Genomic DNA, 27,927 nt, shown 5'->3' with positions numbered 1-27,927 from the left:
GTAGGAAAATTAAGTGGAGAAAAGAGGCTGAATAACTTGGTTTACATGGAAAGCCAATAAAGTTCCAGATAAGGAGCTTGCACCATCTACATGAGGCCACCAGCATCCTCTTGAATAGCGGGGCGTGCCCCACCTTGGGCTCCCTCTCGCATGGATCTTAGAAGCGGGGTCAAGTAAGTAGACATGGCAAGCCTCCATGCCCCAGATTGGAATTCAGCCCGAAAAGGAGTAAGACACGGGGGAACCAGTCTTCCCAGGACTGGCCCAGCCTCTATTGTCTAGAAAGGCCTTTTATACCTTTTTGATTGTACATAGAGATCAATGGGTAATACAAAATCATGCAGCATCGGCAGCCCTGACTCTTGTCAAAACCAGGCTTTCTCTCTGCATACCTAATTGTGTACACAAGTCTTAGGTGATTTACATCATCTTCGGGCCAGAGGGCCAATTAACATTTTACGGCCCTTTTCTGATAAGGGTTTGTCAACCAGAAGACTTATTTGTGTTGATCCAAAGTCTGGTGCCACTCTCAGAAAAACACTAAATAAAGTTGCATTCTTACATAGCAAAGATATAGCAATTTAGAACAAGTAAAAGGAGTACAGTGATTTATAACAAAAAAAGTAATTAACTCAAAAATCTAGTGTTGCTAACATCAAAACTACTATATACCTTTTTCCATATCCTGATTACATTGATTAATATCCTCCCAGGTGCCTAAGAGATAAAGAATATGGAGGCCTGGCAGCAGTCATTAAGTCAACAGTAAAATCCATCACCAATATGATTTTTAGCTACTTAGAAAAGGCTCTGTATCTGTAAGATGCTTTAAGCTTTGTGCCTTTTGTGGTTGGGGGGCTATAAACAATCCACAAATAGTAAAAGTCTCTAACTGTCAGGCAAGTTAGAGAGCCATCAGAGGGGTTTGAGCTGAGACACTCCTTTTGCAGGAGACTGTTAGCTGAAGCCCTGAGTTAACTCTTTCCAGAGAGTGTCAGAAGAGTGGAAAGCACAGAACAATAAAATCAGGCCGATTCTGGTTTTTGGGGTACATGCTCAGGAAAACTCAGGGGGAACCCCTGAAGCTAGATCACACCTTTGCGTTTTGTCTGGCTTCCTTCCTCATGACCATTGCTGCGGGCGGGATTCCTCACACTGGCTCCCGGCAGTTATGAATGTTAAAGGTTATGTTAGGGTTATTATGACTGTTTTGATCAGCGTGTAAAAGTTTTGGTGGTTAAAAGCATGTGGTTTAGAGTCAGATAGACTTGGGTTCAAATCCTGGTTTCTGCCATCTCTCTTTCCATTCATCTGTGCCCCTTGATGCTTGATAGCTGTATGACCAGGGGTGGTGTATGACAGGGCATAGCAGTGCCTGGCACATAGTAGGTGCCCAGTGTATGGCAGCCATCAACCACGGTGTGCATTTCCTGGAGGAGGTGCTGTCCTGACAGCAGGGTGGTCAGGAAAGCATCCGTTCCCACAGCCGCGGGTCCCTGCACCGTGCGACCCGTGGAGTGGTGAGTCGGGAGCCCTTCGCAGCCACAGCCCTTTGTGGCTCCTGGAGTCTTCTGCAGCCGGTCTGGCACATGCAGCTTAATGTGAGATGCCAGACTGTGTGCTCTGCTTGGGGGAGGGAGGCATCCTTGCGAAATATTGGAGAGAAACCTCTGCACAGTTGGAGGACACGGGGACCGTGTCATTGGAGGCTGAGTTGGGTCTCTCCTGGGTACATTCAGGGCCTAGCAGTTTGAGCCCAGAGTAGTGGAGGTTGAGGGTGTGCCATCACTCCACAGCGCCCCCGAGGGGCTTATAACCTCAGAACCTCCGCTACCTACGAGTCCTTATGGAAACTCAGCCCGTGCCAGGCATGGTGAGTTAATTAAGCCCATTATGTGCCTTGTGAGAGCTGTCCGGGAGTCTTTTCTAAGGCCAGCGTCTACGCCCCCAGAGGGTTTCCTGCGACTGATCTTGGGGGTTTGTTCCTTGAACATAGGTCACACTTTCTAATTTCTTTGCATGTCTTGTAATTTTCTGTGGAAAACCGGACATTTTCAATAATAAAATATTGCGTCTCTAGATCCCAACCTTTTCCCAATTAGTAACTTAATAGGACTAGATTTATGGAGTCTGTCTCCCCTGTGGTGTGAGACTGCTACTGTCTCTGTTCACTTCTTAAAAATTCTTGTTTTTATTAGAAATCGTGGATTCTCAAGGGTTGACCTGTGCCAGCGCAGCTTAGTGGTCAGCAGAGGTTGGGGTCAGACATCTTGAATGTGTGACGCTTTTATCTGATTTTTCACAGTGGTTTTACAGTGATCTGTGTGGTTTGGAAAGTGTATCTAGCATTCAGGCATTTATAGTTGTGCCACAGATTTTACTTTCTGTATGGCTTTTCTCCGTATTTTCCGCCTGTGCACGTGGCCTTATATTTAGGTAGGAATGTATAAGTGCCTCAGCCCCCGCCCCCCTCAGTCTTTCCTGTGAGTGTGGATAGCTTTCCAGATGGCCAGGAATGTATGGGGCATGGTTATCACGGCCGACTGATCATCCCATACCCAGTATCTCCTTGTTATAGGAACCTGGCTAATCACTGCCCCACTGCTTGCCTCTCTCAGAAAACAGTGTTAGGCTAGCTGTGCCATTGACCTTCTCCATTCATTTGGTGCCAAGATCACTTACTGTTTCTGACGATAGTTCTGGATGTGGGATTTCTCCTCACTTTGCTCCCTGTATGTGAACCCCTTCTGGCAGCAAAGCAGCTAGTTTTCATTGATTGCCTCACGCCAGTGGGACCCCTGCAGTGACAGAGCCTCGTGGGAGTGGAAGGGTCTTGATCACAGTTACCACAAACTTCCCACCATTCTTAAAGGCCCAGTAGTTTCTCTTGAATAAATGCTTCTCAATTTTTATTTTGTTTTCCTCTTGTGCAGAGAGAAAAAATGTTTTCTGGATATGTTGGTTTTTTGCATTTTGCTGCCTGTAGCTCCCTGAGAGCAACTTTGGCTAAAATGTAATATTAAGTAAAACCACTGAGTTTTTGGAGGGGACGCTATGGAATGTTCTTCTCGGAGGTAAGAGAAGGAAACTTCCCCCCAAATTACAGCCTTGGTCTGGACTTTTAATAGGCATTTTCTTTTGTGTGTTTGTTTTGGGAAGTTTTCTGTGATGCTATGATCCGTGGAATTGAAACTTATCTACCAATTTACTCTGTCTCAGAATACCTGTTTCTTGGTGGAATGTCACAGTGACTTTTCTGACAGTTTATTCTGTAGATAGACTTGGTGGTTTTCAGTGAATGGGAAGTCCAAGAGGGCTGGCGTAGGGGTGGAGTGGGAGGGGAATTGGGGTCACAGAGGGACCAAGCTGGACCTGCATTTGTCTGAGGGCACAGATCTCTTGACAGGATTGCTCCAGAGCCTGCGGCCTCTGTGATAAGAGGAAAGGGGAAGTGTTAGTCACTCAGTCACGTCTGACTCTCTGTGACCCCTTGGACTGGGGCCTGCCAGGCTCCTCTGTCCATGGGATTCTCCAGGCAGGAATACTGGAGTGGGTAGCCATTCCCTTCTCCAGGGGATCTTCCTGACCCAGGGATGGAACCAGAGTCTGCCACATTGCAGGCACATTCTTTACTGTCTGAGCCAGATTCCATTAAATGGCTGGTGGCCTGGCCAAGGCAGGGTCTAGGGATCGCGGGTGAGTTTGTTTCTCCTGAAGGGGGCGTTGCCTTTCTCCCCACTCCAACCTGCCCTGCTTCCACACTCACTGGATCTCATCATATTTATCGAGCTCCTGCTGTATACCAGATGCGGTAGAGGAAACTGATGAATTAAACATGGACTCTCCCTCCCTCATCTAGGCCAGGAACACAGGGTTAGTGGCCATGTCATGATTCGGCAAATATTCAGGAGAGTCAGGCCGTCCCTGGCCAGTGGGTGAGAGGACAGGGCACTGGGGTGGCTGCCACGGGGGTCAATTCCCCAGTGGCCTGAGGCCCTCTGTCCCTGTCCTGGGCCTGGGCAGCAGTCCAGACATAGAGGTTGCAGTGTGGCCTGACACACCCTGATTCGAATTTGGCTCATGTAACTTATAACTTTGGGGAAATGCCTTCATTCTGTTTTTGTTTTGTTTTTTGTTTTGTTTTGTTTTAATATTTATTTGTTTGGCTACTCCAGGTCTTAGTTTCAAACTCTTAGTTTTGGCAGGTGGGATCTAGTTAGGGATCAAACTCGGGCCCCCTGCTTTGGGAGTGTGGAGTCTTAGCCACTGGACCACCAGGGAATCCTCTTCCTTCCATTTTTTAAAAATTGTGGCAAAATATACATAACATAAAATTTAGCATTTTAGAGAGTTTTAAGTGTGCAGTTTAGCAATATTAAGTGTTTTCACATTCATGTGAGGCCATCACCACCATCCATCTCTAGAATGCTTTCTTTCTGCAAGACTGAAAGTCTATACCCGTTGAACATTAACTTCCCATCCCCATCACCCCAGCCCCTGGCAGCCATCATTCTATGGACACTTTCTATGAATTTGACTGCTCTAGGTATGTCATATAAGTGAAATAATATGGTATTTGTCCTTTTGTGACTGGCTTATTTCACTAAATATAATGTCCTTAGGGTTCATCCACGTTGTAGCTTATTTCAGAATTTCCTTCCCCTTTAAACATGATTAATATTCTGTTGGGTATATACACCACATTTTTGTTTATCCATCCATCTGTTGATAGACACTTAGGTGGTTGTTGTTCAGGCCCTAAATCATGTCTGAGTCTTTGTGACCCCGTGGACTGTGGCATGCCAGGCTCCTCTGTTCTCCACTGTCGTCCAGAGTTTGCTCAAATTCATGTCCATAGAGTTGGTGATGCTATCTAACCATCTCATCCTCTGTTGCCGCCTTCTCCTGTTGCCTCAATCTTTCCCAGCATCAGGGTCTTTTCCATGAGTTGGCTCTTTGCATCAGGTAGCCAAAGGATTGGAGCTTCAGCTTCAGCATCAGTCCTCCTAATGAATATTCAGGGTTGATTTCCTTTGCGATTGACTGGTTTGATATCTGTGCAGGTCAAGGGACTCTCAGGAGTCTTATTTGGCACCACAGTTCTAAAGCATCAGTTCTCCGGTGCTCAGCCTTCCTTATTGTTCAACTGCCACATCTGTACAAGACTATGGAAAAGCCATAGCTTTGACTGGACAGACCTTTGTCGGCAAAGTGATGTCTCTGCTTTTTAATATGCTGTCTAGGTTCATCATAGCTTTCCTTCCAAGAACCAAGTATCTCTTAATTTCATGGCTGCAGCCACCACTGCGTTTAGTAACACTTAGCTTTCTTCCACCTTTTGGCTACTGTGAATGATGCTGGTATGAACTGAGTATGTTCAAGTTCCTGCTTCCAGTTCTTTTGGGTATATATCCAGAAGTGGAACTTCTAGATCCTGTGGAGCTTACCTGTTTCATTTTCTGAGGTTTCACCACGCTGTTTCCCGTAGCAGATGCGTCCTCCGTTAGTTTTGCATCTGTGGTTCTCTCCTGCATGAAATGGGGTGCTGGTGTGATGACCGCCTGGGGCTGCCGTGAGGGTGAAGCGAGATGGTGTCTGTGAAGGTCTCAGCAGGGTGGACGGCACACAGTCAGTACCCAGTCCATGCCCATCTCTGCACTTTCCTGGGGAGGTGGAACTCTGTTAGCTCACAGACACGGGAGACATCTGCTCTTTCTGGGTATCTGTCAGCCCTCCAGCAAGCTGACCATCCGCTCTGGGAGTCTCCAGCCCGCCGTCTGTCTTCCCCTCTAACTCTCCTCTCCTTCCCAGGCTGTGGCGCAGCTCCTGCAGACACTGGACCTGGAGAAGAAGGCCGTGGCCGTGGGGCACAGCCAAGTGAGTAGGGCGCCTTTGTTTGCCGTTCTACTCATGACATCAGGGACCCACATGAGACCTGACTCTTGTCCTTCTCAGCTTCCGCTACTTCTGTGTGTCTCCTTTTCCCCAAGCTGAATGCAGGGCTAGTGACTCTCTGCCCTCCTTATAGGACAAGGCTGTTAAGATAAAATGTGGTAAGTGTGAGTGGAGAGACCATTAAGAAATATCATTTATTAGAGGTGACACTCTCAGGGACCTCAGCGGTCTGCAGAGTTCACATCTGGACCTTAGTAGAACTTTCTGAACCTCAGAAAGGCCCACTTTCACTCAAAGCCTTGCAACTTTTACTTTGCAACCACATGTAACACAGCTGTAGTCTTAGGGATTAGCAGCAGTAAGTGAGAGGAGAAGGGATGAGAAGAAGGTGTATAATTTCAGAGCTTAGGGACATAGATTTCTCCAAATGGGTGTTGAGCCAGCAGCCCTTCAGAAAAAGTTTAAACGCTGAGAGAAGAATTTCATGGAGCCCTAATGTGCTCAAGACACCCTCAAAATTTTCATGAGGGATCATACAGTGTTCAGGGCTCCCCAGATGACTTGACCCTGGGGCCTTCACCCACTTGTTTCAGTAGAAGACCCACTACCACCTCCCAGAGTGAGTGGGTCATACTGTGGGGAGTGAGCTACAGAGTTTATAGACTCAAGGACCAGCTGGTGGGAGGAGAGTGGGGACAACATTTAGGAATACAAACGGGAGACAGAGGAGACTAGAGGACCATTTCCCCACATAGTTACCTTCTGAGTGATTAACGTTGTCCAGGAAACCCTTGTCAATTGCCTTCCATGTTCAGGTACCATGTACAGTGCTGGGGCAGGACCGTGGTTTCCAGAAGCCCATCCTGGGGGCACTATTGGCCCTGAGTGCCTCTTATCAGAGTGAAGTGTCCTGCCCCATCACGCCTGTTTCCTCAGAGAGCTCACAGTCATTCACACTGGTCCTTACCCCCTAGACACACCAGCCTCTCCCCACAGGCTTCTTGGTCCTGCTAAAGCCTATGGTGGAAGCTGTTATTCTGCTGTGGTCCCAACCTGATTGGTCTACAGGACGTTCTGTGGACGTTTCCAGCAGAAGAGATAAACCCATGGGTTATGGGCCCCACCACAAGCCTGGTGCTGTGCTAAGCAACATCATATGTTATTCCTCTTTCCCCTCAGAGTCTCTGTTGAGATGATTATAATATCCCTTCTTCACCAGTGAGGAAACTGTACCTCTGGGAAGTCAGCCCCTTTTCCAGTTCCTCTCAGGATCCAAGAGCGCGGCTCCCATGGAAATGTGTACCAGTACAAAGCCCAAGTTCTTTTCTTTTTTTTTTTTTTTGTCACACCACACGGCACATGGGATCTTAGTTCCCCAGCCAGGGATTGAACCTGTGGCCCCTGCGTTGGAAGCATGGAGTTTTAACCACTGGACTTTTAGGGCAGTCCTCCCACATTCTTTTCAATATGCTGCCTCAGCATCACCCGAGAGCTTCCTGAAAACAAACGTTCTCAGGCGCCGCCACCCCAGCCAGACCACTGACTCTGGAATCCTGGAGGTGGAACCCCACAGTCTGAGTTGTAGCAGGCTCTCTAGGGGATCCGAGTACATGCTTAGGTTGGAGAACCCGTGTTCAGATAAGTGCCTAGCTACTTCATGAGTTTCGCAGTCAGTCCTTGTGACCCCAGCAACCAGTGCAGAGTAAGGAAGAAAAGAGCCAAATGAGCAGCCACTTTTCACAGTCTCAGGGGGTGAGACAGAAGGTCTGCAAGCCAGAACACCCCATGGTAAAACAGGAAGAGTTCTGAGTCGTACTTGGCATTCACTAAGAAGCCATCCAGGGCATCAAAGCCCAGGCATCCTTTGGAAGCCAGGGGTGACAGACTGCCATCTTTAGGGGCAGACGCAAGTGTCACGCTTTGTCAGGCTCATCGCTTCATAGGTGGGGAGGCTGGGAATGGGAGAGAACAGACTGAGCTGGGCCCCACCCTGGCCCCACCGCCGCCTCAGCGTGCGAATGTGGAACGAGTGACTTAGTCTCTCTGAGCCTCAGTTCCCCCATCTCTAAAACGGACCCTCTGCTTTCTACCTCCCAAGTCGGCTGTGGGGATCAGTACATTGCCATTTGACGGGGGTGGTGTGTCATTGTTTGTGGTAGGCATTTGCCAGCAGGGGCAGGATGCTTGTCAAACAGGGTAACATTTTAATGTTTAAAGAACTGATCTCCTCTAATCTGGAAAACTACTAAGAGAGAATAGCTAATTTCTCAGCAATATTAGACAGGAGAGCCATGGCCGCATTAGATGTTGAAACCCGGCTTGCAGCACTTTGAGAGCAAAAGCAGTGTGCCTAACAGCGGCTCCCAGAGATCCCATTCGGAAGGGGATGTTGGGACATTACACTCTGCCTGGGTCCAACAAGCAGCTGGGTCCACAAAGAGCGAGTCATTTAGATTTTCCTTTGTGATTCTCAGCCCCCAGTGCCTTATCGAGGCCTGTGCCGAGGGCCATGACATTTATGAGAAAGGTGGGATTCCACATGCTGTTGGCCTCCTGCATGGCTATGTGCTCTTAAAAGAGAAAAGAAAAGGAAAAAAAAAAATCACGATTCTACAGAGGCGATGACTTATTCCCATTCTGTGTATGGTCGTTTCCAATTATCTTTTTAATGAAAGCTTCATACTTAATCAATAACAGTTTTGGCAGCGCCTGCCGACTTTTGTAATATACGGACTAGTGCTGTCATCACTTTGATCATTGATTTTTTTTTTTAACAGCAGCTTTTGGGACTCACTAGCTTGTGAAATTAATACAGTCATTATTAAGGCAATCTGATAGGTAATGAGTCAATCGTGTCTTTGTTTCAACGAGGCTGATTGTCTTGGCAGCCCGACTCATAGGAAGTGTTGTGTAAAGCGATGGAGGGTTACAGAACAGAGTTAATTAGCAGCAATGGGGTGTGCTAATCTCCACCTTCCCTCCGAGGAAAGGTTTACTGCGGGGCTGGTTGGTCATGGTTACAGAAAACAGGTTTAAGGGGATGGAGACTCGACGGAGACCCTTGGTTCCACCTGGAATCAGATTACTGTTCAGCCACAAACCCTTGATGTTTGGGTACCACATGAGCCAGGGAATGAAAGCTCCTCATGCCAACGATGTGAATGGGTGCAGGAGGTGGACTTGAGGTTCCCAGATAAAGTCTCAGCTTTGCTGCTCACCAGCCACGTGAACTCAAGTTAAAATGGGACATAGGAGAAGAGCTTCTCAAAATGCAGATGCCATGCAAATGTTAATTACATTCAGTGAAACCATGGTCTCCTCTGGAGTCAGAGAGGGAAGTTAATCCCCACGTTACCATTTGGCAGTGCAGGATCTGGGCAAAAACATGCCTTTTTTAGCCCTAGGTTCTCCCTCCATCAAATGTGGGGATTGAACACTTTGCTGGTGGTCCAGTGGTTAAGACTTCCTGCTGCCAGTGCAGGAGGCTGGGGGTTGATCCCTGGTTGGGGAATTAAGATCCCACGTGCCACACGGTGCAGCCAAAAAAGATTTTTTAAATGAGGGGTGGGAGGGGGTTGTGGTAACTACCGTCTAAGATTCTCCATGTCAAGTCTTTTGCCTGCATATCAAGCATCTGATTCAGATCCAGAACATAGGAGGGCTCCATCCGTGTTAGCCGTTAACGGATAATGCCGTAGATTACCTGACAGTGTCAGTGATTTAAATGGTGCTCTCCAGCAGCTGGCCACCTTTGGGGCTACAAACCGCATCTGGTGAAGTAACGCACGAGACTGTGCTCAGAAAAGGAACAGCATGAGCGCGTCTCTCCTTTACTTCTGGGGAGGCGATACCAACTGCAGTGACCCCGGTGCCTTGGCCAGGGCAGGCCTGGCCCCAGAGCTTCAGGCTCACTCTGAAAACCCTCCACTGTTCCCCGCAGTCTCTCAGGGGCAGCCCTGTGGGAGCTGAGAACGCACTGATCCCTTTGCCGCGGGAGCCCCCATCCGTTATTGAGAGCTGAGGCCCAGAACTGTGAACCTCCAGCTGTCTTCCGCTCTATGCCTGTGCGCCTCCCGCAGGCGGCTCCAGCCTGGCCCCAGCCTCTTTTGACTGAGAAGGGCTGCCCCCACTTTCCCACATTCTCTGCCCCTCCTTCTGAGGCAGGACCGAGTGTTTCTGGGGCAGCTCTTCTCTCCTGGCCAGCAGCACTCGTCACAGAACGCACACCCAGGAACGCCACCCAGCCCGCTGGTTCTGCACCCCCTGGGGCGGGGCCTGGGAATCTACATTGGCCACACTCCCCGGGTGGTGCCAGGACCTGGAGATGTGAGGTGCTTCTCGGCAAACGTGCATGAGTCCCCCCAGGGATTGTCCCGATTCAGCAGCTCTGGGGTGGGGCTAGGGATGCTGCGTTTCTAACAAGCCCCCGGCTGGTGACAGTGACCACACTCAGGTGTGTGGGCCATGCTGTGCAGCCCCGGGGGCCGAGAGAAGGGAAAGAGGAGGCCTCAGGAGACAAGGTGCTCTGACCATTCAGAGCCCCGGTCCAGGGCAGCTGCTCACAAACATTTTGGGTGGACGCAGGAGAAGTGGGGCTGAGCTGCAGCCCCTCCCACGTGAGACAGTCTGATGCATTTGCGGAACGTCACCTGCAGCCTTCCCTCCCTCCAGGTCTTCCTCAAGGCGGGCGTGGTGTCCAGGCTGGAGAAGCAGCGGGAGAAGCTGGTGTCTCAGAGCATCATCCTGTTCCAGGCAGCCTGCAGGGGCTTTCTCTCTCGCCAGGGATTCAAGAAGCTGAAGGTGGGGGCGCTGAGTGTCGCATGAACGTCGCAGGGGCGTGGGATCTGGAAGAGTGTCCTCCATACTGGTCCAGGGGCTGTCATCCCTGCTTCTCACACTTGCTCTTGTGCACAAATCTCCAGTGGATGTTGTTAGTGTGCAGATCATGGTCCAGTGAGTCTGGGGTGGGCAAGGAGGTCTGCCCATCTCCCTTGCTGGTGCCCACACTCTGTCCAGGTGATCAGACTTTAATGGATCAGACTTTGTAAGATGATACAGCTGTTTCTAGGATGTTGACATGAGTTTGAGTAAACTCTGGGAGTTGGTGATGGACAGAGAGGCCTGGTGTGCTGCAGTCCATGGGGTCACAAAGAGTTGGACACGACTGAGTGGCTGAACTAACTGCTGCTGCTGCTGCTGCTAAGTCGCTTCAGTTGTGTCCGACTCTGTGTGACCCCATAGATGGCAGCCCACCAGGCTCCCCCGTCCCTGGGATTCTCCAGGCAAGAACAGTGGAATGGGTTGCCATTTCCTTTTCCAATGCAGGAAAGTGAAAAGTGAAAGTGAAGTTACTCAGTCGTGTCCAACTCTTAGCGACCCCATGGACTGCAGCCCGCCAGGCTCCTCCATCCATGGAATTTTCCAGGCAAGAGTACTGGAGTGGGGTGCCATTGCCTTCTCCGGAACTAACTGAACTGACATCAAATCACCGCTGATGAGAGCCTTGGTCAGGATGTCCAGAGGTTGTCCAAGCCCTCCTGGGTTGGAAATGATTTCAGTCTGTCCCATCTCTGGAGAACTTGGCTGCCATGGATCAGCAGACAGGGCATGGGCAGGATCTGTCCACGGAGGCCTTTAGGACCAGAGGGCAGGGTCGGAGTCTGCAGTCCTGAGCCACTCTAGGCCACCATCCTCAGAGCTCTCCAGAGACTGAGTCTCCTGTCTGCAGCCTGGACGATGGAGAACACAGCACGGCTCTAGAGGCAAACAGGAACCACATTTGAATCTCACCACTAGCACAGAGTCGCTGAGTGGAGCTGATATGAGCTGGCATGCACGTAGTACAGGACATGCCACAGCGTGACTGCTCAGGAATACCAGCTGCCGCTGCCCTAGCGTTGTTGATTTCTGCCACCAGCACAGAGTCTTAGTGCACATGCCCCCAGCTTCTGTGAACGTGTAAACTCACAAATACGTACTTGGTAAGAATAGAAAGAGGCAAGAAGATTAATAATGAAAATACTGTGAGCTATCTCACCAGCCCGTTGTACTCAGGTAGTTTATGCCGTGGAACAGTTTGCAACAGGTTAAATTAAGAGCCTGGGCTCTGTCTGCAGCGACACTGCAGGGGTTCAGATCCTGACTCAACCTCTGAGAAGCTGTGTGACACTGGACGAGTGACTGTACCGCTCTGTGCCTCAGTCTTCCCATCTGTAAAACGGGGATGATGATACCACCTACCTTCATAGGGCTGTAGTGAGGACTGAGCTGCTGTAACGTGATCCCGGTAGTGTCTGGCCTGTAGGTGGCACTGTGCCGGCTAAGCAAGCCTTGGCTGCTGAAATGGTGGCTTCTTACTTAGCTTGAGTCCCACCTCTGATTAGAACGTCCTGGGTCAGCGGTTCTCAAAGTGTGGCCCCCAGAGCAGCAGCATCCACATCAGCTAGGAGTTTGTGCACAATGCAGAGTCTCGGGCCCTGCCCCTGGCTCACTGAATCAGACGCTCTGGGCGGGAGCCCAGGCATCTGTGTTTTAACAAGCCCTCCCGGAGATTTGATGCACACTCAAGAGTGAGAAGCATGGACTTGTGTTTAAATGCACTGGAAATAGTATCTCTTCCTTAAATATCAACCGACAGCATCATTATGGCCACTGCTTCTTGTAGGCAGGTTTCAGGGATTTTCCAGGAGAGTTTTGCCTTGCACAGTGACTTTGGCGCCTAATCCTCATATGAGAGGTATAATTGTATAATATTTCTACTCCTTATTCTATTATTAGTTATTCCAGACTAAATTGTGGCCTGATGCTGAGAGCCTGACTCCATTAAAGCAAGCCTTTTTTTTTTAAGTTCCCCATCCCTTCCACTAAAGATAAACCGATATCCTCCAGCCCTCTCCCTCCACCCCCCCCACCCCCCGCCCCGCTCTCTGCCTCCTTCACCTGAGCTGGGAAGGGCCCTCAGTCTGCACTCTTATCCCCTGCAGATTCACCGACTGGCCGCCCGGTGCATCCAGAAGAACGTAGCTGTGTTCCTGACAGTCAGGGACTGGCCGTGGTGGCGGCTCCTGGGTTCCCTTCGGCCCCTGCTGAGCGCCACCATTGGGGAGGAGCAGCTCCGCACCAAGGAGGTGGGTCCACGCGGTGGGCGGCGCGATCCTCCCCACTCCCCGACCCCCGCCAGCCCACTCCCTAGTGTTTGCATCCAGACCAGTACCCCCAGCCCTGGATATTCTTCATCCAGAAATGCTCCACCACTAGCTCTCACTTCCCCTTTACAGACATCCCTCTGCACCAGCTGGCACAGCCTCCCTCCACCCAGTACCCAGCTCCTCAGTAGGCGAGTGGGTGCCGGTCAGAGGCAGGCACTCCACCTCGGGCGTGGGAGCGTGTGTTCCCACTCCTCCCAGAGAGGGTCTGCGGGAGAGTCCATGAGCCGTTTTTTTGTGTGCCTCTCAGAGGACACTCCCCTTACCCTCCCTTCAACCCCGTTAGCACCCGCTTGATACAGGTAACGGTTCTGATTGTGGTTTAGTTGCTCAGTCGTGTCTGACTGTGACTCCACGGACTGCAGCCCACCAGGCTCCGCTGTCCATGGGATTCTCCAGGCAAGAATACTGGAGTGGGTTGCTATTTCCTTCTCCAGCGGCTCTTCCCAGACTGGGGATTGAACTCGGGTTTCCTGCCTTGGCAGGCAGACTCTTTACGCTCAGCCACCAGGGAAGCTGTTGTGCTGGTTTCTGGTTTACTGTGCCTGTTGTTCCTTTTGGCAAAAGTGAGCAAATACAGGCACATCTTGGAGATGGTGCAGGTTCAGTTCCAGGCTGCCAAGATGAATCGGATATCGCAGTGAGTCACGTGAGCTAGGTGGCTTTCCAGGACCTGTACGAGTTACGTTGAGGCTGTACTGTAGTCTGTTAAGTGTGTATAGCATTTGGTGCCCCCAGAATCTGCATACCTTAGTTAAAAGGTAACGCTTTTGGAAAAAATGCACCAATAGACTTGCTCACTGCAGGGTTACCACCAGCCTTCAATTTGTAAAAAATGCAGTGTCTGCAGAACCCAGCACAGTGAAGCAAGGTATGCACATACACACGCGCGTGCACACACACACGTACACACAGGACTAATGGTTTCTTTCTTACACAAAAGGTGGCATACTGTATATTCTTCTCCAACTTGCATTTTTCACTTCAAAATAGATTTTAAGAGCCGTGCCACGTCCATATTTTTGGATTATCTTTTAAAATATTTTAGTTAAAGTGTGTTTGACCTACAGCATTGTAAACGTAAGGCATACAACATGTTAATGTGCTGCGTTTATGTATTGTCACGTGGTTCCCATTTTTATAGAAATCTTCCTTGTTCCCTTTTCATGGCCACGTGGTCCTCCTTGGGGTGTGCGTTTTATGGTTCAGTCCACTGGCCTGCAGTGGGTGAGCATTTCAATTGCTCCTGACAGTGGTGCTGTAAAACTCATGATGACCCCCTGGCCAAAAGTGGTAATTGGGGAAGATGAAGAGCTGGGTGCCCCGTGTCACTCGGGTGTGCCCTGTCTCACTTGGGTGTGCCCTGTCTTAATAAACAGTGGTCTTGTCCCAAGGATTTGCATCCAGACCCTCGTCCAGGCTGGTATGGACCGGGCCTGCCTGAGCGGAGATGATCATATTCAGCAATGGCCGTCATCACAGATTGGCTGGCTGAGTCACCCACTGCGTTTGCTGGCCGCTCTTAACACGCGTGGACCCTACGCCTCCAGTCCAGAATGGCTTCTGTCACTGTGTTTGCTTTGTAGGCGGAGCTCACAGCGCTGAGGCAGAAGCTAGAGAAGTCAGAGAAGTCTCGGAATGAACTCCGGATGAACGCAGACCTGCTGGAGAGCAAGGTACCCTCAGCCCTCCTGCACGGAAGGGAGGTCTGTTGATGGGGAAGGTGACAGTGAGCCGGGCATGGTGCTCAGTCCTTTCAAGACTCCTCAGAATCTGTGAGGCTCATGCCACTCCGCTCCCCATTTTACAGAGGCGGAAACACAGGCTCTGGGGTATTAAGGGCCTTCCCCCAGCCCCACAGCCAGCAAGTGCAGAGATGAGTCTCAAAGCCATGTCGTGTGGCTCCCAAGGGAAGAATTGCTTAAATAAGTCACAAAAGCACAGCTTGCAGGGGAGAACAGTCACTGTGACCCCAATAAGGTGATCAACTTCTGATTGTCAGAGCATAAAATAAAGACACACCACGTTCTTGAGGATGAAATTTGCAACACGTGCAACTGACAGAGAGTAGCCATAAAGAACTTCCTCAAATCAATTGGGAAAAGGTAAACATCTCCATAAAAACAAAGCAGGGCTTGAAGAGGGGTGGGCAAAAATTAGAAATTGGCAGCTCTCAGCAGGGAAACTCATTTTAGGAGTTTAAATGATCAGGAATGCAAATGGCCATTAAACTCTTGAAAAGACTACTAACTAGCAATCAGGAAATGCACATTAACAGCACAACAGGTATCACTTGATGCTTGAAATGGGCAAAATCCTGAAGTCTGACGTCGCCAAGCGCCAAGTGTTGGCGACAGGAGTGCGTAGCAGCGGGAACTCACGCTGCTGGTATGGGTGAAAGTTAGTCTAGTGTCATCTCTGAGAGTTGACACTGCCTGTGCCCTCTGGCCCAGCCGCTCCATTTCTAGGCTCACGTGCTGGAGAACCTCTCCCACGGAAATGAAAAGACAAGACGCTCTCAGCAGCAGTGCGTCTCATGTTGGAGAGCATAAGCACCAGAAAGGGAGTCTGTTGGCAGAATGGAGGAACACATCTTGTTAGACTAAAACCTGAGTTACCACAGTGAAGATGAATAAAGAGATGGGCAAACTATGGCCCACAGGGCAAACCCATTTCGCCACCGGTTCTTTATAAATAAAGTTTTATTGGCACAGCCTCACCCATTCATTTGTGTGCAGTCTCTGGCTGCTTTGACGCCAGAAAGGCAGAGGTGAGCAGCTTGTGACGGAGACTGTGTGGCCTGCAAAGATTAGAAATATTTACTGTCTGGCTCTTTATAGAAGAAAAGGCCTTTCAGCCAGAGATAGAAGAACCAGTTTGGATTGCCCTTAAAAAACAAAGTGCTGAAGAAAAAGAATTGGATACTGTTGGCTTTTGCTGATGAACCTGATTCCAATCCCTGCTAGCCATCCACCAAACCAAGCCCTATTGTCGGCAGTGACACCACCCCAGCCGCATAAACACAGGAAGCTCTGGTTTTGCTCTGGACAGAGAGTCTGCCACGCTGCCTCAGGACCTTTGCACCAGCTGCCTCTACCTTTCCTCCAGATCTGCACAGAGATGGGGACATCACATGCTTCAGATCTAGCTTCAGACTTTTCAGTCCACAGACGTCTTCCCTGACCACTTACGTAATATCACCGCCCCCCCCCCACCCCGCTTGACCTCCCTCCCCGTCACCGCCCTCTGACACCTGCGGCACTCCACCGTCTGAACGCGAGCTTGCACGTTTACCTGCTTGGGATCTGTCTCCCTCTGTTGGCCTGGGGACTTTGTGAGGACGGGGACTTTGCCTGTCTCTGGCTGTATCCAAGGGGTCTGATCTATGACATGGAAGGTACTCAGATACATCTGACGAAAAGGGAATGAAGGGAATGAATGAGCTCCACCTGAACTTCAGCAGAACCCTGTGACATACCAGGGCTTCCTAGAGACAGGCAGCGGGGACTAGGGCCAGCCAAGCATTCGCCTAGGGGGCACAATTTAAGGGAGCCCTGAAAACCTCAGAAATCAAGATCGGGAATTCCCTGGCGGTCCACCCTCACGGTCAGGCGAGGGGCAGAGGCTCCTGGAAGGGAGGTTCTCTGGTGCACCAGGAGGAGAGCTGGGCTGGGCTACTGCCCCTCTCGTGGACGACACTGTGAGGAGAGGGAGTGGCACCTGAATACCTCACATCCCCCACTGAGGCTCCAGAGAGCCAGCACCTGAGCCCTCTCGCCGGAAGTAGCCCTGAGTAGAGCAGCAGAAGCAGTCAGAGAGCTGTGGGCTGGTGCGGAATGTAGGTGACTTCCCGGCAGAAATTCCTTCCTGCCAAGCTGACATATTATGCAGTAATCCATCACGAGCTGTCACGTTGGACTTGGGGGTTTGCGATGTGTCAGCTTTTGGGGGAGACTTGGAGAGGAGGAGGAGGTGAGCGTTTCTAGCATCTGGAGCTCCAGCTCAGGGGACATTGGTGGTAGAGGAGGGAGCCAGGCTTCTGAGGCCCGAACTACGCATGCTCATGTCAGCCCCTGCAGAATACCCTGCCTGGGCTCTTTAGTCTTTGTGTCATACACAACTGCAAAAAGGAGCATGAAGTCTTGAAAAAATAAGATAAAGATTTAAAGCTAAGAAAATCAGCAAAGGGAACCAGGAATCGAAGAATACACCAAATCAAGGAAAGCGTTAGAATATAGACCTCGACCATTGGTCTTAGACTCACTCTCAATTCATGCCTTTGCCTGTGCCGTTCCTTCTGCCTAGAACCTCCCACCTAGCCCTCCTCACCTGGTAAGTGTCTGGTCATCCCTTCATACTTACTTCAAGTGGTGCTTCCTCCAAGAAGCCTTCCTTGATGCTCTAAGGGTGGGTGGTGGTTGTTTCATCACTAAGTCAAGTCCAGCTCTTTGCAACCCCATGGACAGAGGAGCCTGCCAGGCACCTCTGTCCATGGGATTTCCCAGGCAAGATCATTGGCGTGGGTTGCCATTTCCTTCTCCAGGGGATCTTCCCGACCTGGGGATTGAACCTGTGTCTCCACTTGGCAGGTGGATTCCTTACCACTGAGCCACCTGGGAAGCCCACGGGTCCATTAGGCCCTGACTATATGTGCTTACTAGTGGCCCTGTGCTTCTCCTCACAGCATTGATCCGTGCCTCCTGATCACCTCCTGCGTCCCAGCTAGACTGGGAGACCCTGTCCTTGGGAGGCCTCATCACATCTGCCCCGCCCCCAGTGCAGAATAGACGCAGAATGGGTGTGTGGAGCTATCAAAGATGGGTTGGAATTTTGACACAGTGCTTCCTAGCAACCAAAGCAAAAAGGAAAACAGGACATTCCATGAACATGTTGTGTCTGGGTTATGTGCATACACACCCACACACACCCCTGTTGCTTGAGCAAAGAGTAACTTTTCAGGATAGGGAGATAATCGAGATATTAGAGGAGCTTCTCCCATGAAGCCTCGTTAAAAGGGCCCTGAGGGCGCTCGCCTGTATTCACACAGTAACTATAGACGGGGTCTGTAGAAATGCTCTTGGTAGTGTCACATTGAACTGCAAGTCAAGGGCGTGATGCCCATACCACAAAGAGAATTCAGTCAGGAGTCAAAGCGGAGCTTCATCCTGGAAGCACATTTAGATGACTGTCAGGACTTCTTCCTCTTCCTCCCCAACGCCTCCTCTTCGTCGTCATCGTCTTCCTCCTGCTTCTCTTCCTCTGGCCTTTTAAGCTCTGTGTAACAGTTGCACAACATACAAAAAAAGCGTACACATCATAAGTGTGCAGCTTAGTGAATTTTCACAAAGTGGACGCACCAATGCAACCAGCACCCGCAGCGCTGGTTGACACAGTTCGCTCCCAGGTTCCCCTACCTTGTGCCCCTTTCAGCCACTGCCCTCCATCATTAACCGCAAATGGACTCCTGACACTAAAGAATAGTTTTTGCCTTTTTTCTGAACTTTACTGAAATTCACTGAATTTGTGCGTTCCTTTGTCCCTGGTTTCTTTGATTCGACATCGCTGGTAACGTTGGTGACTATGGTTCATGGACCCCCCTCTGCTGTAGACTAGTCAATTACATGCAGACACCCGTCCTTACCTCTTCCTCTAAAGGAACATTCGACTGTTTCTATTTTTCAGCTGTAAAGAACCAGCTTGCTCTGGACCTCCTGACGTGTATCTTTTGGTGCACAGATCACACATGGCTGTTAGCACACACTGAGGGATGGAACCGCTGGGCTTTATTTCTGTGTCCAGTTTTCATAGATGCTGCAGGTAGCTCACTACCATGTTGGTGTCCATTTGTTCCCTGACGGCTGTGGGTGAGCCTTTTGTCTGCTCCACGTCTTCCCAGCACTGGGGATTGTCTGCCTTTTTCATTTAGCGACTGTGGCTGGTGAGCAGCTGTGCCACCTTGATTTTGATTTGTGTCTTTTCACGCGTTTTTGGCTGTTTGGTTATCTTCTCCGACAAAGTGGTCTTTCCAGTCTTGCCTATGGCGTCTCTTGTTGATCTGAAGCAGTTCTTCATAAGCCGTGGGCGTCTGGTCCATTGTTCAGTGTGGATGACTATATAACTAGCGTGGATCCCTTCCACTCTGAGGCTTGTCTGCACTAATGGAGTAATTTATCGAGTGTTTTCCGAAGCCCTGCGTCTCTCCAGGCCCGACAGAGGGCAAGGAGGGGGTCCAGGGCTCCAGAACTCCCACACCTGCATCCATACAGTAGATGTGCTGTTTGTGCTTTGGTTCTGTTTTTATCGATTCTCAGATGAATTATTTTCTCCCTTTGTACTTTGCTGAACCCAGTCCGCAGCCTCTCACACTAGGAACTGGCCGTGCATCCCTCTCACATGTTCTCAACTGTGCATCTTACAATCAATGGCAGCTCAGATTTGGTGAAATGTAGCATGTTGGGCCCAAGTAGGATTCTATTTGGAGAAAGGGCTCTAATTCCTACCTTCCTCCCTGCAAAGCTACTGTTGATTTGTACTGGCTGCTTTTGCACTTGAAAGAGCATCAGAATCAGCCATGAGCGCTAAGTCCACTCGGTCGTGTCCAGTTCTTTGTGACCCTATGGGCTGCAGCCTGCCAGGCTCCTCTGTCCATGGGACTTCCCAGGCAAGAATACTGTAATGAGTTGCCATTTCCTTCTCCAGGGGATCTTCCCAACCCAGGGATCAAACCCACATCTCCTATGTCTCCTGCATTGGCAGGCGGGTTCTTTACCACTAGCACCACGTGGGACGCCCTCAGAATCACTTGGAGGGGCCGTTACCCCTATAGCTTTCCTGGCTCCATCTTTCACGGTTGGGCCCGGGAGGGGATCTTGGGGACTGGGGTCCCTCCGCACTTCTCCAGCAAGCCTCGAGGTGACCCTGGTGCAGGGGGTCATGCTACGTTAGGGTAGTGGGGTTCTCCTCCTCGAACGTGTGTCAGAATCCCCAGGAGGATGGGTTAGGGTGTGAATCGTCGGATCCCAGCCTTCAAGATTCTGAGTCGGTGGCTTGGCATGGCCCTGGAGCTTTTGTAGTTCTAGTAAGTTCTCAAGTGATGCTGAACCTGCTCATTCAGGGCCCGCACTTTGAGAAACGTCAAGTTACAGAATAGATACGAACTGTCTCCTACTCGGTTCTTCTGTCTTGGAAGGGAGCTTCTGTTAGTTGGGGAGCAGACGCTCCTTCAGGGCTGTGCATCAGGCAGCCCCCCAGCACCCGTCTGCACCCCACCCCTCGTCTCGGCAGGGAAACAGCCACAGAAACGTGGCTGGAACGTGGTGTGCCTCATCAGCGAGAATGCCGTTTGACGAGCCTTATTAAAAAGACAACATTACTGCAAAATGATTTAAGTGCTTCATTTGCAAAGGAGCCGAAGAGGAGATGAGGAGCCTCTGAGACGCCAGCTATAAATATTCTTCAAGCATGCAGGATCGGCCTGCATGCCCAGTGGGGTTTGTATTTTTACAGGGAAGCAACTCGACTAGGTGGGAGCACCAGGGAGGCTGCAGGAGCACCAGGCAGTGCCTGAGAGTGGGGTCGTGTCTTCTCTCTGGAACATGTACAGGACCTCATTTATGGCCAAGGACTGAGGCCCATGTGCACACCTGTCTGGCCTCATCAGTCGAGGAAGTTCCACTTCTGGGGAAGAATTGCTGCGGGAAGCAGTGGGGCACGGCAGGGACTGGAGATCTAGGGCAGACGTGCATTAGTGGAGCCCTGAGAGAGGTGGCTCCCGATGGCCGTGACTGTCCACCAGCAGGGTGGGCAAGGGACGTGACTCATTTGACTCGGGGGTCAGATGGCCCCTGAGCCTTGACCTCGTCCCAGGCCTCCTGGCACCTGGTTCCATGCTCTAGTGCAGCGCCAGGCCTCTGTGAGGACGGGATGTTGGAGCCCCCTCATCCCCGGGGGAATAAAACAGCCTGGCTTCCTCCCTGACTCGGTATGTTTAGGGTCTCTTGAGCCTTCACCAGGGGCCCTGGGGGAGGGCGGCCTCCTGGCAGACAGCGGCTGCAGAGGCTCTGCGGACGCCGGGCAGGCACGTTCAAGAATGACCACAGTGGGGTGAGCCCAGGACCCGCAGAGGAAGGCACGGCAGGGAAGTCTTGACCGCGCTTCCACTCCCCCAGAGGAGAAGAGGGGCCGTTGTCTTCTCTCTGCCTTTTTTCTCTGCTGGTTCATTTTCTGTTTCTGTCACTCAGGTTGATGGGGATGGGAGCGTTCTTTCCTGTAGGGGTCCGCAAGGCTCCCTTCGGCTGCAGTCCGGGTCTTACCTAGCCACTGACCTGCACTCGCTGGCCGTTCCATCACCCCCCTGAGCCACATGTCCTGGTCTGTTCCAGAACAACCACCCCTAGGGGCCCGGGGGCAAGGGATCAAGCTGGACGGGGGACGCCGGACAAGGAACAGCATCCGGACAGAGGTCCAGCCAGGACCCCGAGTTGGGCTGCCTGGGCGGGACTGCCTCCGAGTTCAATCAGCTCTGATCTGAGCAACTCATCCCACCTCTCATAGCCGCCGACTCTCGTTCTGTGTGAGCGAGTGACAGAAATATACCCTCCTGGTGAGGCTTCTGTGCCCAGGACTCACGTGTCTGTTCACAGCAGTGGATGAGTATGAGCTGTTTCTCATTCTAGGGCTTAAATAAACAGGTCCTTTTGGTTGAGAAAAGCACAGGGAGAGAGGGGAAAGGGCACTGCTGGCTCTCCAGGGACAGGTGACTTGGGGTCCAGGAGTCCTCGAGTTTAAGAGCCAAGGGCACGGTTGGGCCAAGACATGGGAGCTCCACACGTGGTTTTCTTCCCTCCCCAACAGCAGAGTCTTCGAAGGCAGGTCTGGCAGGCAGTAGGTGCTTGCATTGTGCAGGGCAGGTGACCGTGACAGCCCAGGGGACCCTGTGTGCTCAGCAGTTAAGGTCCTTCACATCCCTGCAACCCACTGTTCCCCCGCAGTGTGGTGTCTGTGTGCAGGATGTGTGGAATGTTATTTCTGTTTGACTCTGCAAAATGTACAGCAGATTCATTCATTTCTGTCTCCCTCTCTCTGGCAGACCCTTGGAGTCATTGTCCCTGAGTAGAAAGAGGGTTTCTGATGATTCAGCCAAGCAGTGGATCCAGGGAGGATTCCAGAATAATTCCTGGTTAATTGGTCCTAGTGTGGTCTGCACAGGGCCCTTCTGGGTTTGCAGTCCGGCTCTCCCTCATTAAACTGGCCTTCATTTTGCACCCATCTGCTAGCTCTGGGTGTGGTGCCCACCCCTCAGCTCAAGGACAGAGCCTCTGGACCCCAAAATGTGAGAAAGAAGAGGGCTTTGTGAGGATGGGGACGGTCAGAGGCTACTGTCTGTGAGAAAAGCAGCTATTGCTTCCCCAATTTGGAAAGACGAATTGTCCTTTGAGCTCCAGACTTGGGGTCTGCAGAATTCAAAATTAATGCATTAAATTAATTCTGTGCTCTCTTTGCTCAGGCCGATTAGCACAAATTGAATTTCATACTAAATGGTTAAGGCAAAGAGAATACTCTCCTGGTGTTTGGTATCCATGCTGATGACAGGGATGGAGGCCATGTAGGGGTGTGATTGGGGGTGTTCCTGGAGTATACTGGCCTGTAGTTGGCACCCACTGCAAGTGATTGCTTTTCCAACTTGAATGCCTTTGTGCACCCCAGTGGCTCAGATGGTGAAGAACCTACCTGCAATGGATTGACCTGGGTTCGACCCCTGGGTCAGGAAGATCCTGAATGGATCTGGCAACCCATTCCAGTATTTTTGCCTGTAAAGTCCCAGTATTCTTGTTTATAAAAACTCTTGAGAGTCCCTTGGACTGCAAGATCAAACCAGTTGCTATCCTAAAGGAAATCAGTCCTGAATATTTATTAGAAGGAATGATGCTGAAGCTGAAACTCTAATACTGTGGCCACCTGATGCAAAGAACTGACTCACTGGAAAAGACCCTGATGCTGGGAAAGATTAAAGGCAGGAGAAGGGGATGACAGAGGATGAGATGGTTGAATAGCATCACCGACTCAATGGACATGGGTTTGAGCAAGCTCCAGGAGATGGTGATGGACAGGGAAGCCTGGCGTGCTAGTGTCCATTGGGTCGCAAAGAGATGGACACGACTGAGCAACTGAACTGAACTAAAGTCCCAGGGACAGAGGGGTCTGGCAGACTGCAGTCCATGGGGTCGCAAAGAGTTGAACACCATTGAGCGACTTCCACTTTACTTTAAGTCTGACCCACCTAGAGCCAAGTGAGGCTAAACTTAGGAGGTGAGCCTAGCTCCCCTGGAGTGTGTTGGAATTCAGACCCTGGGGAGGCCAGGAGGACAGGAGAGGTCGCCTGACTCAGCGTTTCGTAGCTCAGGCGGCCGCAGCCCCGGGGAGGAGGCGGCGCGTCCAAGGCCCGGGGCTCATGGTGTCTGAGCTTGAACCCTGCGCGATGCCTCGTGCCTTGTTTGTTTCTTTTCCTCCCCTCCCTCTGGACTTGAGCCGCTGCCTCGCACCAGCAGAGCCCCAGTTTCTTGAGGACTCTGCTGTGCAGCAGCATTTCTGTCCTCCTTGGCCATGAACTGTCCGCTTGTATGTTTCTCTTCTCACTCACCTTGGCATATCCTTGAACCCGGAAGGCTGTATTATGAAACAATAAGACCACAAAAGCGCTGACTCACCTGGTGTTTCCCAATTATTTTGGGGGGAAAAAGCCAATGCAAGTGGGAATTCATTTAAAATATAAACATTTAAATTTTTAACTTAAAACATGTCTGCCTCAACTCACTGAGGTGGGACCAAGAACTCAAGATCTACTTCTTTTTTAAACCACACCCCTCACACACAACTACATGATGTCCAGTTTCGATTTCTTTAAAGCAGAGCAAATGGCAAAGGAATTTGAATGCAGAAGGCTACACTTGGAGTTTTTCCTTTTTAGTTTTTGCACCTACACCTATATGACAGAATTTTAAGAAGCAACTCACTTGTGTTCATTCCCTCCAAAGCATTCAGCCTAGTTTTCCTGGAAACTCTTGGCCCGGTCACATCTTACGGGTTTGTGTAATAGCTAATAAAATAGGTAATTGTGTAAGAGCATGTGAGGCATAAACAGGCTGTGAGCACACACTGTGGCAGTGTGGCTGCAACCTGGTAGAGGCAGCGGGCCCCGGGGAGCCATCGAGAGGCTTCCTGGCCGAGAGCGCCCAGGGTGGGTGGGCGTCTGTGAGTGTGCGTCTTACCAAGGAAGCCCGTTTGGCCAAGTGAAATGACTTTCTGAAGGATGGCTAAGGAGAGTTTCTACTAGAATAATTGTTAACTGAGCATTTACTGTGTGCTTGGCACTGTGCTAAGCTCTGTGTGGATTATCTCACTTAATTCTCTAAACAATTCTATCCACTGTCCCCTTCCTTCCTAAAGTGGAGAAAACCGAGCATTGGAGAGGCATCCTGTGTGGCTGAGAGTCACCCAGAGAGTGACTGCTGGGCCAGGAATTCTAACTCACCAGGACCATAACATCCTGATGCCCGTGCTCTTAACCACCTTATTACGCTGCAGGGTCGCCTTGCGATAAGACCTAGTATCAGTGCAAGGATGGTCCCATGGTGCGTGGGCGGGAGGAGAAGGGTTGGCAGCCCCAGCGAGTAACCCTGCCTTAACCCTCCCCCTCCAGATCGCTGAGCTGACCACAGAGCTGGCTGATGAGCGCTTCAAAGGGGACGTGGCCTGCCAGGTGCTGGAGACTGAGCGGGCAGAGCGGCTGCGGGCCTCCCGGGAGGTCCAGGAGCTAAAGGCGAGTGGTCGGGAGTGCTGGGGATGCGAGTGCTCGAGAAGAGTGGCCGGGAGGGTCGGGCCTGCCCTGCTCTGCTCATATCTGGGGTGCACAGGTTCACTGACTCCCATGCTGGGGGTCCTGGGGGATATCCGAGTCTTCCCAAGTCTTGGCCTTGGAGGTGTCCTGGGTGAAGAGTGTGGGGGTAGGGGTGGGGATAAGGGCCAGTCCTGCACCTTGGGTGAGATGGCCACTGTCTTAGCTCCCGTTTGAAACCTCGAGGCCTCTCTTCCAGAGCAAGTATGAGCAAGTCCAGAAGAATCTAGGAGAAGTGGAGAAGCGGTTGGAGGAAGCCCAGCAGAAAATTCAGTTGAATGATTTGGAGAGGAGTCACACTGGGGGAGGTGAGTCCTTGGGAACCAGTCCTTTCCACACTGGTGGAAAAGCTCTCCTTTTCTCACTCATTCATTCATTCACACGTACGGAGCACTTACAGCGCTCTAGGTGCTGCATTAGGGGCTGAGATGTTGGCAGAGAAAGCAGGAACAGATCTTGCCTTCTTAGGGTGTACAGTTCAGTGCAAGAGGCAGGCATTAAACAGGTAACCCAACCCTATCTAAGGTGGTAAATTACCAGTGTGACAGGTGCTGTTTATTAATAATGCAGAGAATGATGGAAAAAATAGTGGTTCTGTAGATGGGCAGTTCAGTCCAGTCACTCAGTTGTGTCCACCTCTTTGAGACTCCATGGACTGCAGCACGTCAAGCTTCCCTGTCCCTCACCATCTTCTGGAGCTTGCTTCAAACTCATGTTCATCGAGTTGGTGATGCCGTCCACCCACCTCATCCTGTGTCATCCCCTGTAGATGGGCAGGGCACCCCTATTTAAGAATCTTTTTTATATGAGTAATTTTAATATAAGTTTTGGGGCTTCCCTGATAGCTGAACTGGTAAAGAATCTGCCTGCAATGCAGGACACCTGGGTTCAATCCTTGGGTTAGGAAGGTTCCCTGGAGAAGGGAAAGCTACCAACTCCAGTATTTTGGCCTGGAGAATTCCGTGGACTGTATAGTCCATGGGGTTGCAAAGATTTGGACATGACTGAGCGACTTTCACTTTCATAATATAAATTTTTATTAAAGTCCAGTGAGCCAGGATCATTGGAAGAGATCCTGATGCTGGGAAAGATTGTAAGCAGGAGGAGAAAGGGGCAACAAAGGTTGAGATGGTTGGATGGCATCACCAACTCAATGGACATGAGTTTGAGCGAACTCCGGGAGATGGTGAAGGACAGGGAAGCCTGGTGTGCTGCAGTCCATGGGGTTGCAGAGAGTCAGACACGACTGAGCGAGTAAACAACAGTATAAACTTTGAGGAACTCAGTTCAGTGGTTAGGAAGTGAAAGCTATAAAATCGCATTTCTGGGTTTGAATCTAGACTCTATTACTTTGGCCAAAGAAATTATCGCGCCTTAGTTTCCTCATCTTTCAAATGGCTGTAGACAGAGATGATGAATAGAAGGTGTTTAGCCACGTGCATGGTACAGAATGCTGAATAGTTGTTGCTCGCTTTATTATTATTTCTAGTAGCACTAATAGTGGGATCCTTACTCCTGCTCATCACCCGCGGAGCAGGGACTACTCCTGGCCCTATGTGGAAGTGATGTCAGGCACTTGCTTAGCAGTCAGAGTGACTTGCCCAATGAAAGATGTGCTCAGCGGAGCCAGGGATTCCTGGTGGTGCCCATCTTGGTCGCCTGGAGACACATCTCACGGCTGGATGGGCAGGAGGCATCCCTGTCATCTCCTCTCCCCAGTCGAGACGAGTCAGCTGAGGAGGCTTCCTGGTGTGTCTGTCAGCCTTTATAAAACATAGTCCTCGTTCCTCTAGTGCCTCCAGAGAATCAATGCCCTAGAAACGTCAGGGACACTTGAAGGGGCCGAGGTCAGGCGGTGGTGGAGGAGGGAAAGGCATATTGGCTTCCTACTCTGCTGCTGGCATCTCTCATCCCGGCTACCCGCAGGGCAGGCGTTTGCCAGGGAGGTTCATCCCGAGGAGTCTGAGAGTCTCAGGTACCCGAGCCCCAGCAAGGTGGGGCCTGCTCAGGGAGAAGGGAACCTGTTTGCCCAGAACCAGCACAGGTTCCCCAGAAGAACGGCAGCCCCGGTTTCATCCTGATGGTGATTTATGTTTGAACGATGCTCCCCGGCCGTTTGTCTTCCTGTGCAGAGATAACGGGAGTCGGCTGAGGGGGAAATGCGCTGAGCTCAGGAGCACATTAGTCACAGTGCTGCGCAGGCTTCCAGCTCAGGATGCTTATTCCAGGAAGCCAATCCACAAGTATTTTGTTTTTGATTATGAAAGTAGTACGTACTCATTATAGAAGATGTCTATGACATAGGAAAGTTGAAAGAAGCAATAAAACACTTTAATTACACCACTGCAATGCTGCCATAACCTCCCCTGTGGATCAAGCTGGGGTAGAAATTATTGAAAATATATATGTTTTCTCACTATGCATGGTGAAATCTTTAAAGAGAACCTCTCATGGAATGTATTCAGCACTGAGCTGGACTCTGGGGCAAGGGTTGTAGAAGAATTTTAGTTGGGTCTTGCTGTCCAGAAACTTGCAATGTCAGTGGGAGGCCGGGGAGGCCCAGGAAAATGGAACTGGAAAATGAAGGGCTCACTGACACGTATGTGGAGAACGGCGCCCATGGGGAGGGGCTGGAGGCGGCACCGGGCCTGGGGTGGTGGAGCACGGCCTCAGCTGTCGGCAGCGCCCACTCACGCCCCTCTCTGAAGCACACAGCACACAGGCCACCCCAGAAGTCCTTTCTGCTGCCCTTTCCTTTTTGAAGCTGTGCCATTTGCCACTGGAGATTTTTTTTTTTCCCCTGATGGAGAGATAGAATTCTTTTCCTACCATGATATTATTTACCCTGATGGAAATTTGAAGAAGCTTTAACTTTTTACAATTATATCATCCTTCTGTTTGGGTTAGTTATGTGAGAATCACCCCCGAGAAGAC

The 27,927-nt window shown here is 50.7% G+C and overlaps 1 protein-coding gene across 4 annotated transcripts in view; it reads left to right on the top strand.

Moving 5' to 3' along the window:
* The window catches only part of MYO18B (myosin XVIIIB), a 239,338-nt gene that overhangs the window by 93,939 nt on the left and 117,472 nt on the right, over nucleotides 1-27,927 (top strand). For all 4 annotated transcript variants that reach the window (XM_018061067.1, XM_018061070.1, XM_018061069.1 and 1 more), the window contains exons 22-27: nucleotides 5,812-5,877; nucleotides 10,567-10,695; nucleotides 12,879-13,022; nucleotides 14,687-14,776; nucleotides 24,799-24,918; nucleotides 25,193-25,301. In XM_018061067.1, coding sequence (XP_017916556.1) covers nucleotides 5,812-5,877; nucleotides 10,567-10,695; nucleotides 12,879-13,022; nucleotides 14,687-14,776; nucleotides 24,799-24,918; nucleotides 25,193-25,301 — 658 coding nt within the window. The remainder of the gene's footprint in view (nucleotides 1-5,811; nucleotides 5,878-10,566; nucleotides 10,696-12,878; nucleotides 13,023-14,686; nucleotides 14,777-24,798; nucleotides 24,919-25,192; nucleotides 25,302-27,927) is intronic.

Source organism: Capra hircus, chromosome 17, assembly GCF_001704415.2.
Source record: "Capra hircus breed San Clemente chromosome 17, ASM170441v1, whole genome shotgun sequence".
NCBI classification, from domain to species: domain Eukaryota; kingdom Metazoa; phylum Chordata; class Mammalia; order Artiodactyla; family Bovidae; genus Capra; species Capra hircus.
This window is presented reverse-complemented; position numbering and strand designations above follow the sequence as displayed.